The sequence below is a fragment of the Rhinichthys klamathensis genome, unplaced genomic scaffold (genome assembly GCF_029890125.1).
Source record: "Rhinichthys klamathensis goyatoka isolate OS25496 unplaced genomic scaffold, OSU_Roscu_1.1 h1tg000356l_1, whole genome shotgun sequence".
NCBI lineage: Eukaryota > Metazoa > Chordata > Actinopteri > Cypriniformes > Leuciscidae > Rhinichthys > Rhinichthys klamathensis.
The window spans coordinates 499,305-512,500 of NW_026606865.1; the positions used below are offsets into that span (position 1 = coordinate 499,305).

Here is a 13,196-nt window from a genome sequence, read left to right on the forward strand (position 1 = left end):
CGCTTTGTGATACAGTGGGCGGGGCGCGCTGTTTTTATTTACAGTACTCGAGTTTGAGAAAAAGCACATTTTCTAACTTCTGTGTCTGTTTAAATGATTATTATTTTGGCATGGTCTGGTAGCAGATATACATTAGAACTGCTTTTTGCTGTTGTTACATACGGAAGGATTTTCGAGTGAGGGCTCTAAGGTGGAATTCATTTATCACTAAATAGACTATTTATTATTGCAATATGGACTTTTTTGGCCAAGATAAGTCACCGATGAACACCACCATTCCGACTGAAAACTGGACATCTGTAAGTAGTTTTTACAACATAGTTAAATTATGCTTCGGGCGCGCATGGTTCTCGTGTCCTTTTCACTAGATTTTTTTCTATCAATTATCTTTGTAAATGACTAATAGTTTAAGGAATTTGAAAAGTAGCTAATAATCATTTTAAACACTATGCTATTTCTTGTTTAGCAAGTAAATGAATCTCTGACTTCCGTAACGTAGGCTATCCAAACACTTCATTTCTAGGTCATGCATGGTCATAAACTCATAAAAATACGTATCTTGCATTTGATACTCTGCATGCTTAAAATAAACACACACCCCGATTAAATACACTATTCTTCCTTTGTTTTTCTTTTCTTTTCAAAGGTATACTCTATAGTTCGATGTATTCAAATGACAATGGCCGTCCTAAGGTAACGTTAGGCTATCTATTATTTTATCGCAGTCCTTTAATAAATGTACACGTGTCTTATGTCTTGTATACTTATTTATATGTGTTAATAATTTGCATCACAGCATTGTAGGTGCTGGCTCCATAATTGGATATGCCATTTATACCAGACTAGTAAAAAAACCAGAGGTAAGTCTCCATACTAGCACTTAATTGAATTATTAACAATATGTTCATGCATTGACCACAGAAACAAACCTGTGTTCCAGGTGCTCCCCTTATTCTTGTTGAGTTTAACAGACCTGCTGTTAGCTTTGAGTTGGATGGTTGGTGGTCTTCTCTTCACCCAGAACTGTGACTCTTACGACGTCTGCTACAACCTCCACATAGTGGAACAGGTACAAAAGAAACGGACGCAATATCATGCCAAAATTATGCTTATCATAGGCGAAAGAACAGTACTTCCTCTATATATCTTTTTTTACATGCAGTGTTTTTGCATCACACTTCCACTTCCACAAAAAAAGCCACATTGGAGCAATCATATTTGATTAACTGCATCTGGAATCAAAAGAACAATCATATTACTAAGATGCGCATCTTTTTCAAACGTTTAAAGTGCTCCTGTTATGCAGTTTTAAAGGGTTAGTTCACCCCAAAATAAAAATTCTGTCAGTAATTACTCGCCCTCATGTTGTTCCAACCCCATAAGACTTTCGTTCATCTTCAGAACACAAATTAAGATATTTTTGATTAAATCTGAGAGCTGGATCACTCCTCCACAGGCTTCAAGGGGATTGAAACTTGCCGGCCCAGAAAAGTTATTAAAGACATCGTTAAAATAGTCAGAGTGACTACAGTGGCTCAATCTTAAGTTTATCAAGCGACGAGAATACTTTTTGTGCGCAAAACAACAACAAAAATAACGACTTTATTCAACTATTCATTTCCTTCTCTGTGGGCCGCGAGATTTCGCGTAGTGTAACAGCGCAGCGCTTCTGGGTTGTACGTCACACGGAGGCTCACTATTGGCCGACGCTGGTCATGTGTGTGATGCGTGTGACGTACAACACAGAAGCGCTGCGCTGTTACACTACGTGAACTACATGAGGGTGAGTAATTACTGACAGAATTTTCATTTTTGGGTGAACTATCCCTTTAAAGGTTCCTAATCCTAATTTAGTTTTGCAGGGCTCCTATAATAGATTTACACGCATCCACGGTCAAAAACAATTAAATTGTCTTATAAAATACATTGGAGCATCAGCTCTTTGCTCATCAAGGATTCAGTCTCTCTAAACCCCTCCTTTACGAGAGCCTGCTCTGCTCTGATTGGTCAGATCGGCAGCCAGTCTGTTGTGAATGGTCTACTACTTTGCTCTGATTGGTTGACAGCTTACAGCACTGAAACCAAACATGGACTGTATTAGCATATCTGAATTTCAGCTCCGGATCTTCCTCACACACTTGATACACAGCGATACGAACAGTAACGATGCCGTCGGATTTATTTTAACAATTCGAGCGCGAGTCTCATCCTTTAGAAGTGCATTAAAGTGGATTTACTTTGGCAGCAGAAAACAGCTTCTTCTCAACATGTCGACACACAAACCAAGTTTGTTTTTTGGCAAAGATGACGTTGTTCACGGGCAGCCAATCAAGAGCATAGATTTGCAAATGCAGTTACTGACGACTCGTTTCAGGCCGATCAGAATCGCTTCTTTCTTTTGAGAGAAAATAACTTTATTTGTCATGCACTTTAAAACTTTGCAGACCTTTTACATTCACAAACAGCTCTATTACACTCTGCATGAAAGAGAAAACATAATATAGGCACTTTAACAATTCTTTCATTGTTTTCTCCTGTCACTTTTAATTCAAGGAATGTTTTTTAACATCAAGAAGAAACAATAGCATGTTACCAAAAATACCATGGTTTATTGGACGTGTACCATAGAAGTACCATGATATCTTTCGAAGATTTCTAGACTACCATAAAATAACCTTATATGTGCATATTGTAATCATTTAGTATGGTACCTCAAGATGACAAAGATCAAGATCCCTTTTTCGAAAATGGAAGGTCTTTAGCCAATAAATTGTGTAAATGCTAAAAAAAAAAAAAACTTTTAAAACACCAGTGAGGGAAAGTCCATTTAAAATCTGTGATTCATTCCTCTACTCTGCCAATGCTTTACAGGCCCAAACATGTGTCTCTTATTATTGAACCCTGTTTGTTTTTCATTTCGGTAAAATATCACATAGAAGAAAAGCTCTGTCTGTGTGCTAGACAGTTTCACTTCAACAATAAGTTGTTCTCCGCTCAGACATTAAATCCAGTTTGTTCTGAAGCACAAAAAAAACATGGAACTGGGACGAATGTGAAAAGGAAGTGGAGCATCAAATTTGGTTCATATTCTTTGGCCAGATATAATTAGTTGTGCCCCACTTTTAAACTCCACACACACACTTGTTTATAGCAGTGGATTGTCATGGGTGTGAGTGGACGTCACCGCTCAGTAATGCGTGGAGGCAAAGTTCAGTCTGTTGTTTTGGAAATGGTTTGGTTTCCCTAGACTTTTACGTAGAGAGGCGCGATTAATCGTTAAAATATCGCGATCGGACAACTGCCCATATGTTCTGGCTCTGTCCTAGATTGGAGGAATTTTGGAGAGGGATTTTCGAATCATATAAAAATATGTATGGCATCCAGATTGACCCAGATCCCTTAATGTGCATTTTTGGTGTTGCTCCCGAGGGTATAGAACTCAGGAAAGATATTCGTTCTGTTATTGCCTTCACTACATTACTGGCAAGGCGTTTAATATTATTTCAGTGGAAAAAGGCAGACCCTCCAACACATAAAAGCTGGTTGAAAGAAGTGATGTCTCACATTCAACTCGAAAAGATTAAATACATGATTCGAGGTTCGAAACGTAAGTTTCAAGACACATGGTCCCCCTTTATAAGATATTTTGAAGAGCTCCCCTGCCTCTAAGATGGAATAATCTGCCTCAATGATGAAATAATCTGCCTCAATTTCCCCTTGTTATATCATTTTTAAGTTTTTTTTTATTTATTTATTATTATTATTATATATTTTTTTATTATTTTATATTTTTTTGTAATGTGTATGCCTGTTTTTTTTTTTTTTTTTTTTTTTATATATATATATATATTTTTTTTTTTATAAGTTTCAGTTGAAACCACTATATTATTATTCTTACTATTTGTATTATTATTGTATCAGTATTCTTGTTATCTGGACAAGTAGCTTTATAAAGTGTGATTTATATATTTTATGAAGATGTGCCAATTCTTCTAGGGAGTATATCCCCTTTTTTTTTTATTCTTCATATTGACTATGTTTCATATTATATGTTTCATAACTGCTGCCGAGCTTTTCATGTTTAAAGAAACTTGTGGACTATGCAAACGTGGAATACTGAATTTCTTCACTGTCACTGCTGGGAAATACCCCCTTTTTTTTTTTCTTTTTTCTTTTTTTTCTTTTTTTTTCTTTTTTTTTAAGCTGTAGGGGGGAGGGGATGGGATGGGAAGATGATTGTAATTGTTACTGTTAAAAACCCAATAAAAAAAAAAAAAAAAAAAAAAAAAAAAAAATATCGCGATCGGGATTCAAATACCCATGTGATCTTACTCCTAAACGACGGCGATTCGGCTCCGTCTATTAAACCTTTGACACAGTGAACATTCAGATCTGCGTTCTGACCCAGAGACAGCAGTCGTCATCTTTAGATGTGAAACCACACTTTTTAACCACACAGGATCATTATACAATAATTCAAATTATCATAGAAGTACTGGGATAAAAGTTTATAGATCGGCTATAAACACTGATGTCTGTGCTAGTGATCAAAATAGACTAAATCACCTTTTCAAAGTAACTTGACGCTTCAAATAATGATCGTATCGATTACATCGTTACACCAGTAGGTGGCGACAAGTGACCGTTAAAAAATTTGTCATTGAATCATTCATTCAACCAGTTTTTTTTTTTTTTGTGAGAATCTGTTCTAAATTACATGTTATTTCGTTTAGTTGTCTATTCAGAATCGTGGGAGAATCGTGATCTCTATTTGAAACCCAAAAAAATCGTGATTCTCAATTTATCCAGTATCATGCAGCTCTACTTTTAAAGGTGAACTAAGTAACTTTTTTACCTTAACCGAACAGCTTTGGAGTCATTGTAATGTTTATATTACTGATTTCGTGTTGAATGGTGGTCGTCTCGCACCCCCCTGGTGCCTGTGAGCCACAAAACCACCCTTGCAACTTTGGGCCGCCGGCCTCAGTGTTAGGAAGTATCATGTGATATCAGGTCTCGCGAGGTAACGAATTGCTTTACGGCAAAAAACATATCTGATAAAATGAGCATCAAACCGAAATAACCCGGCGCCGTATACATGTGGTGTTCGAGGCGCACATACAATACAGACTGCCGACAGTTAAACAGGGCGCGCGCAGCTCTTAAAGGGGCCACACCTTATTTCCACTCGTTACAGCGTCCATCCTACTGAACAGGTACCGGTGTACAGGGGGAGGGGATCCGGCCGTGAGTGCGAGCCATCTCTGCGTGAGTGCTATTCACGACAGTACAAGTACTCCACAGCGACTCTAGGGGTCGCTGTTTGACAAAAACGGAATTCCTACCTAGTGCTGCTTTAAAGGTGCTCTACGTAACTTTTAGCGGCCTCTAGTGGTGATGTTTCAGATTGCAAACTAAATTTTACAAGAGCGCTCGTGCTTTAACTCATAGACAATACCGTCTATTACGCAAATATCTCGGCGAATACTTGATGGATTCGGTGAGCACCGAGCTCATTGGAACCATCTAGTCGAGCTGAAAAGAACCATATAAGTTCCATAGTTTTTGGTGGTGTTTTCGCGGAGATATTAGCAGAAAACCATCGGGCGCGCTGCAAAATTGCGGACGCCGGTGACGTCACGATCTCAGAAGAAAATCGCTCGTATCTCTGGAACGCAAAGACCCAGAGAGCTCAAATTCGGGGGAGGAGGTCCCAGAGGAACCCTTGCCCGAACGCTAGAGTGGCGGGCATCGGGGATGCCCCCTACCGGATCGCCGTTCGCTGGGACCCCCGATTTCGAACGGCTATAACTCGGGGAGCCGGGCGAGTTGGACCTCGGGGGTGGGCTCGTTCGAAAGGCCCCGTCCAGCACTACGTACGATTAGAGTCTTGGGAATATTGATCAAAGATTGACTGAGATATAAGCCGAAAAACGTGCGCCTTTAACCGGACGTAACTCCCTGACCGTCTACAATAGACTGTATATAAGGAGAGAGGCTCGGGAGCGCGCATGCACGTCACATCCGTTGGATTTCGCGGTAAATCCGACCCGGAGACTTCACATAGAAATAGGAATACTGGCCTTCAGAGGTAATAGCAAAACTCGACAAGTGGATCATTTTAATGTGTGATTACAACCCCTTCACACACAGGCAATAAAAAAAGGATTCATTTTAGTAGAAAAGTTACATAGAGCACCTTTAAGGCATTATAGGCACAAATCCTTTTTTTAAATTAAATTTGTTATTGGTTATGCTATCATAAACTAGCCTAGCTTGAAAAGTAACATTGAAGACATACAATTGTGACACAAAGTAGCATAATTTAATACGCACACGGTGAAGGGAAAAAATATGAGATGGGAAGAAAAAATATACGTCAGGGCTTTTTTTTGCAAAAAGTTTCTCTGGGGAAAGCAAAGGTTTTGTGAGAGAACGCAAAAGCATTGAAATATAATTTTTCCTCCCATAATTTTTTCCATCACCATGTCTTTTTAGGGGCTCCATAATTTTACACTATGGGCTCTATCTTGCACTCGGCGCAAATGACTTTGTACACTGACGCATGTATCATTCCTATTTTGCACCCGCGCAAAGCGGACTTTTCCCTCCACAGACGCACGTCGGTTAACTAAGAAATACACTTGCGCTCCCCGGGGCGGTTCAGCGCAAAGAGGAGGCGTGTTCCGGCGCAAACTTTCCCTCATGCTATTTTGCTGTTCTATAAAACAATTGCGCCACTGACCAGAAAAAACCTAGTCTAAAGTCAGTGGCGCGTTGCGCGTTGTTCATTATGCTATTTTAAGCGCGCATGCTTGGCCATAATGTAGCGGGTGCACAACGCGCATACACTTTGATTATCTCATCAACACAGATGCAGCAGTTTTTATTTTTGCAAATCATACATTATAACAAGGAAAAATATTAACACATGAGGGAAATCATTGTGGTGTCCATGAAAATTTAGTTTTTTTTCCTCCCACGCCTGTTTAACCGACGCTGATTTGTATGGGGATGGGAGAAACCCACCCACGATAGATAGATAGATGGATAGATAGATAGATAGATAGATAGATAGATAGATAGATAGATAGATAGATAGATAGATAGATAGATAGATAGATAGATAGATAGATAGATAAGTCTGATTTGAACGTTGAATTTCTTGTTATTTCTGCATGCATTCTACTTCAGACAGTCAATAAACAGTGCCGTCTGAGGGTGTTTGCATGAGGGTTTATGCCATAGTTTACAGGTGCACGCAAAACACGCAATACAACGTCACTTCTCTGTCTTTCACGGTCCTGACAAGAACGTCGGTCTCCTCGGCTGTGAACCGCTCCTGACGCGCGCCTGGTGAATCCGCCGTTATAATAGCAATCCGCCATGCAACATGCGCACCTGCTCTTAAAGGGAATGTGAGATGACGCTCTGATTGGTTTATTCCACGTTACGCCCAAACCACACCTATGAATAATGAAGCTACTTCAGACCAACCTCTTTTAGATTTGCGCCAGGCGCAAGAGGCATTTATCCCGCCGGGAAAATAGCAACAGCGCCGGGATCCGCCCACAAAGTTACTTGCGCTTTGCGCTTTGACACTTGCGTTTCAGATCGTTAAAATAGGGCCCTATAAGTAAATAATCTCAGTTTATATATATATATATATATATATTGTAGTGTTGGATGCATTTGTCAACATTGTTACTCACGTAATTATAATCAGAATTTATCAGAAAAATATATGTTTCAGACCTTTTTTTTGAACCCCTGATATTTGTGGAAAATGCCGTTTTTTTCTTCACATTTGACACATTTTGCCAATCCTCCACGCATTGAAAACGCCCGAGTTTTGGAAAACCCAGCCCGAGGTCATGTGACACTCACTGATGATGAGTCACATCAGACCAGACAGGCATGCATAAGTTTACAAGAATCATTTACAATTTGAACAGCTCATAGTGACTAATTAAAATGATCTTTAATCAGTTCATGTTTTCTTCTTCTTTAGGGAACCACTAGAAGTGTAAAATAAACTATATTTGAATGTAATTTTCATCTTATTTTAAGAATAACAGTTATTAATCTATAACAACAGAATCATACTGAAAACTAAATCGTAGCATTCGATGTAAAAATAAAATCCACATTTAGTTGCTTTCTTAAATTTTTAAGTATAATCAAGTTGGTTGCACAAGTCATTATAACTTAAATCAGATTAAACTGACTTCACATTCACCTTTGCATGAGCTTTACGTGTTTAACTCAAAGTTATGGCGGTGTCATTGAGACATATGTGCTTTAACCCGCTGACGCATTTTGGAAGAGTGCAATAGTGTACATAGTTTTGTGACTGTTAAAATCAGGTAAAACACACCTTGATCAAATATAACTAACATCTATAATCCTCTATAAGTCAACTGTGCTCAAAGCAAAACAGAAAGGAAACCCATGTTGACTAGTTAGGCATTTTTAGATGAATGATATTCTATCTTTAACATAAAGAAGTTGCTCAATCCTGGAATGACATTCAGTGCCTTTGGAATGACATGAATGTCAACAAACGTGGTGTTTTTCTAACCCTGGTCCTGGAGTCCATTGTGTAAAAAAAATGTGCATGACACGTACAGTGTACTTCAAAGTTTTGAAAAAAGCTAATATAATATTAATAAGCCCACTTAAGTGTACTTAAAGAGAGTAAACTATTTCTTAACACACTTAAGTGGACTTTGTAATCATGCCAAGTTAAAAGTTTAACATTAAAGTACATTTTAAATCATTGTGTTTTAATAATGTTTTGTCGTGCTGTAAAGTATTTATTTTGATAAACATACTAAAGCACATGTAAAGTACTGGATTATAATTTGAATTGTTGTTTGTTGTTTGATATTACTTTTAAAGTTAAGATACTTTAAATGCACTTAGTTGCAACTACATAATAATAAATGTGTATTTATAAATATATTTAAATAGAAAACACATAATTTTTAATAGAAATGACATTAAAGTATATTTTAATTTACCATAAGTACATTTAGCAGTACACTTCAACCATTTTTCAGAGACAACAGATGCAATTATGAAATTACATATAATGATGTACTTAAATTAAAGAGAACTCTAAAGTTCAGCTAGCTGCATTTAATATATATTTAAACTGTAATATATTTTCATTTAATTGCAATTAACATGCAGTCAAGTGTCCGAACACATTGCATTCAATTTGCAAATTAGCATATAATTTCCATAATAAGTAAAAGTATACGTTGTCACCTGATTACCTGTGTTAGTTCTTGTTTCATTTGTCTCTGTTCATTAGTTGTTTCCATGGTTACTCATTTGTTAATTGATTAACCCCACCTGTTCCTTGTTTTCTCCCTTCACTGAGTTATAGTCTTTGTTAGTTTGTATCGTTAAATAAAGAGAGACATGGGTTACAGTATTGTGACAACATGGTTCAACCTTTTCTGAGATTAAAATGTGTAACTAATTAAACTTCATTAACGTCTGCCTTTGACTTTCCCATCCCGCAGACTCTTTATATGGCCTCCTTCTTTTACACGCTGCACTATGTTTGGGTGCTTTACGCCGGGCTGAGCAGAAAGTATTACAGGAGACTGAATGGGCTCCCAGCCGAGGTATTCAGGTCATCATTATCAACATGTTAACGAAGGAAATTTAAAGCAGCACAATGTAGTCATTTATTTGTATATACTGATTAGCTTGTTTATTTCAGAATCCAGCAAGAGCAAGAAATTGCAGATGTCTGGCCCCAGTACTGTCGTGGTGAGTACACTGAACATCAGCGGGATAAAAATATCACTGAAACTGATAGTATATATAGATGGAGCAACATAATTTATGTAATGAAATTATAAAACAAGTTTGATTGCATTTTTTTTACGATACGTGCACTTGTGAGTACTTACCTAAGACTATAATACAAAAAATCTGTCAAAAACTACAACATTGATGTTGGCTTGAGAAAGCCCGACCATAAAGTTTAAAGTCCCACTCCGATCATATTTTGAGCTATTTTTAAACATTCCCAGTGGTCTTTAAATTATGATTATGCCATTTTTAGCCAAAATCACAAAACCTGTGCCGTTTTCTGGGACTTCGCTTCAGCAGAGCGGCAGTAGCTCATTAGCAATTCGCCTCTGCGTTGTGGGCGGAGCCGTTGGCACGGAGACGCCCCTCCCCCTGCCCGTTGCTGAGAGCTCTGTCTCTCCCGCTAGCTTACACCCCCAATACCGGTGGGGCAACAGTATTATATACACGTTCATTATTATTATCCGAAGTTAATCAAAGTTATCACCGATCACCGATCATTATTTCACTCCAAGACGTCGCGTGTGGAGACGCCCAGTGGAGTTACTACGTCACAACTCCAGTCTATTTTAGCCAGCATTTTAGCGTCTGCTACTGATTCACAGCCATTTGAATGTAGAAATACTCAGAAATACAACTTTGAGCTGATTTTTCTCAAGATATGTCATCTAACATCAGAAAAATGCCACAAGAACATGTTAACACCTAGAAAAACATTATTTTCATTGGAGTGGGTCTTTAAAGAAGTTTTGATAGATGGATAGATTGATTGCTAGGGGGTTATGTTGTTAGCATGTTTTAACAGTGAATTAACTCATTTCTAACATGTAATAACATATTGCTAGCATTTTTCAACCATCAGTTAGCACATTCCACATTTTAACACTTTGTTAGCATGAATTAGCACATTGCTAATGATTTAGCATGTTTCTAGGATGACTTAGCACATTGCTAGCCTGTTTTAACATATTGTTAGCAGGAATTAGCATGTTGCTAACATGTTTTTTAACACATGGCTAGCGACTAAAACTGTAAACAATTTTTTAAAACTGAAATAAAGTATAAAAAAACCTGAAACTTTTTTTTTATTTCAGCTAGTTGCCAGTATGCACAGTACACATTCAAGCAATATTTACATTAACTTTTTTTTTTTACTTATTATAATCCTGCATAAAATATACGGCAAAAACCATGCACGATAAAACTGAAAATGTTTTAGCAGGAAACTGAAACTGAAAATGTTCCTCATTTTTTTAGCATAAATGAAAATGATATTAGCAGATTTTAGGAATATAATGTCTGTCCTGATCTCTCCATACAGTGTTTTGCCTTTAATACTCACGGCGCCCGTCTTCGTGGCAGGAAATGTGTTTCGTTGTTACACAAACTTCACCCAGCCCTACAGGTCAGTCTAACCATATTCTCACATGCACTGATTAATAAACGGTTGTGTCTCATTACTTCATCATCATCATAACTTAATTTGAATGAGCTTATTGTTATTAAAAACTTATTTCATACAATTCATCTAACTATAGTTTAGTTGTTTGTGTGGGTCTAATGAACAATCTATGGAAGCTTGTTTTTGCCACAGAATAAAAAATTAAAAAGGTAATTCTGACTTTCTCACAATTGCGAGTTTACATTACGCATTTCTGACTTTTTATCTTAGAAATGCATTATATAATGTCGCAATTGTGTTATAAAGTCAGAATTGTGAGAAAAAAAGTCAAATTTGGAGTTTATATCTTGCAATTCTGACTTTATAACACACAATGGGAAGTTATAAAGTCAGAATTGCATGATATAAAGTCACAATTGCGTGTTATAAAAGAAGAATTGCGAGAAAAAGTCAAATTTGGAGTTTATATCTTGCAATTCTGACTTTATAACACACAATGGGAAGTTATAAAGTCAGAATTGCATGATATAAAGTCAGAACTTTTGGTGATATAAAGACTCAATTGCGTGTTATAAAGCCAGAATTGCAAGAAAAAGTCAAATTTGGAGTTTATATCTTGCAATTCTGACTTTATAACACACAATGGGAAGTTATAAAGTCAGAATTGCATGATATAAAGACTGAATTGCGTATTATAAAGCCAGAATTGCAAGAAAAAGTCAAATTTGGAGTTTATATCTTGCAATTCTAACTTTATAACACACAATGGGAAGTTATAAAGTCAGAATTGCATGATATAAAGACTCAATTGCGTATTATAAAGCCAGAATTGCAAGAAAAAGTCAAATTTGGAGTTTATATCTTGCAATTCTAACTTTATAACACGTAATTGCGACTTTATATCTCACAACTCTGAGAAATAAAGTCAGAATTGCGAGATGTAAACTCGCAATTGTGAGATAAAAATTATCTTTTTATCGTAATTATCTTTTAAAATGTTTTATTCTGTGATGGAAACAAGCTTCCATAACAATCAGCTGATCATTATAGCAAATAAAAATTTTAAAAAACACAATAAAATATATTGATTTGAGTTGAAATTGCATTAAAGCACCACAGAAGAACAATGGTCAGTTGTGCAGTTGAATAGCCAGAATGATGCGACTGACCAATCAGAATCCAGCGTTCCGGACAGTTGTTTAACATGATGCTGATTGTCTTCCAGATGTTTGCTGATGCACACAGGGGCTGTTTATCTCACCTCATATGTGACGATGGAAGCCGCAGCATGTGTTGCCATTCAAAACTATTGCATGGTCATTTTCCTCGCCACCTTCCTTTTCACCTTCATCGGCATCACGGTGAGATTCAACATCTCATTTCTGAATATCTGAGCAATTAATGATTCAAATGTACAAGCATTTCAACAGTAATATTGTAAAATGTAATTTATTCCTGTGATCAAAGCTGAATTTTCAGCATCATTACTCCAGTCTTCAGTGTCACATGATCCTTTAGAAATCACTCTAATATGATGATTTGCTGCTCAAGAAACATTTCTGATTATTATCAATGTTGAAAACAAATGTGCTGCTTAATATTTTTCTGATAGATATAATATTTCACCATATCATTGCATGTACAGTATTACTGCTCTCAAAAATGCATGCGACTCAATCATTATCTCACTGTATTCCACCTGTGTGTTTCAGATTCTGATGTGTAAAGCTCGCTCGCTGTACAAGCGCGTCGTCACGTCTCAGGGGTTTTTCGGTGACCATCACTGGGCAACTCTGCGGCTCCTGGAGCGACGGATGCTGCTTTATCCCTCCGCTTTCTTCTTCTGCTGGGGTCCGGGTGAGCACACAATACCCTGAGGCACAGATTTACCGAGATTTATAACAGCTTGCGTCGGAGCAAACCTTCTTTTGGCGTTAAAAACTATTAATTTATTGCCATAACA

General features: G+C 37.2%; 1 protein-coding gene across 1 annotated transcript in view; it reads left to right on the forward strand.

The window, feature by feature from the left end:
- The first annotated feature begins 108 nt into the window (after window positions 1-108).
- Window positions 109-13,196, forward strand: part of tmem116 (transmembrane protein 116) — a 16,862-nt gene continuing 3,774 nt past the window's right edge. Inside the window, exons 1-9 of the mRNA XM_056232838.1 lie at window positions 109-299; window positions 647-693; window positions 797-860; window positions 941-1,069; window positions 9,534-9,638; window positions 9,737-9,786; window positions 11,153-11,236; window positions 12,459-12,594; window positions 12,946-13,090. Coding sequence (XP_056088813.1) covers window positions 234-299; window positions 647-693; window positions 797-860; window positions 941-1,069; window positions 9,534-9,638; window positions 9,737-9,786; window positions 11,153-11,236; window positions 12,459-12,594; window positions 12,946-13,090 — 826 coding nt within the window. The 5' untranslated portion in view covers window positions 109-233. The remainder of the gene's footprint in view (window positions 300-646; window positions 694-796; window positions 861-940; window positions 1,070-9,533; window positions 9,639-9,736; window positions 9,787-11,152; window positions 11,237-12,458; window positions 12,595-12,945; window positions 13,091-13,196) is intronic.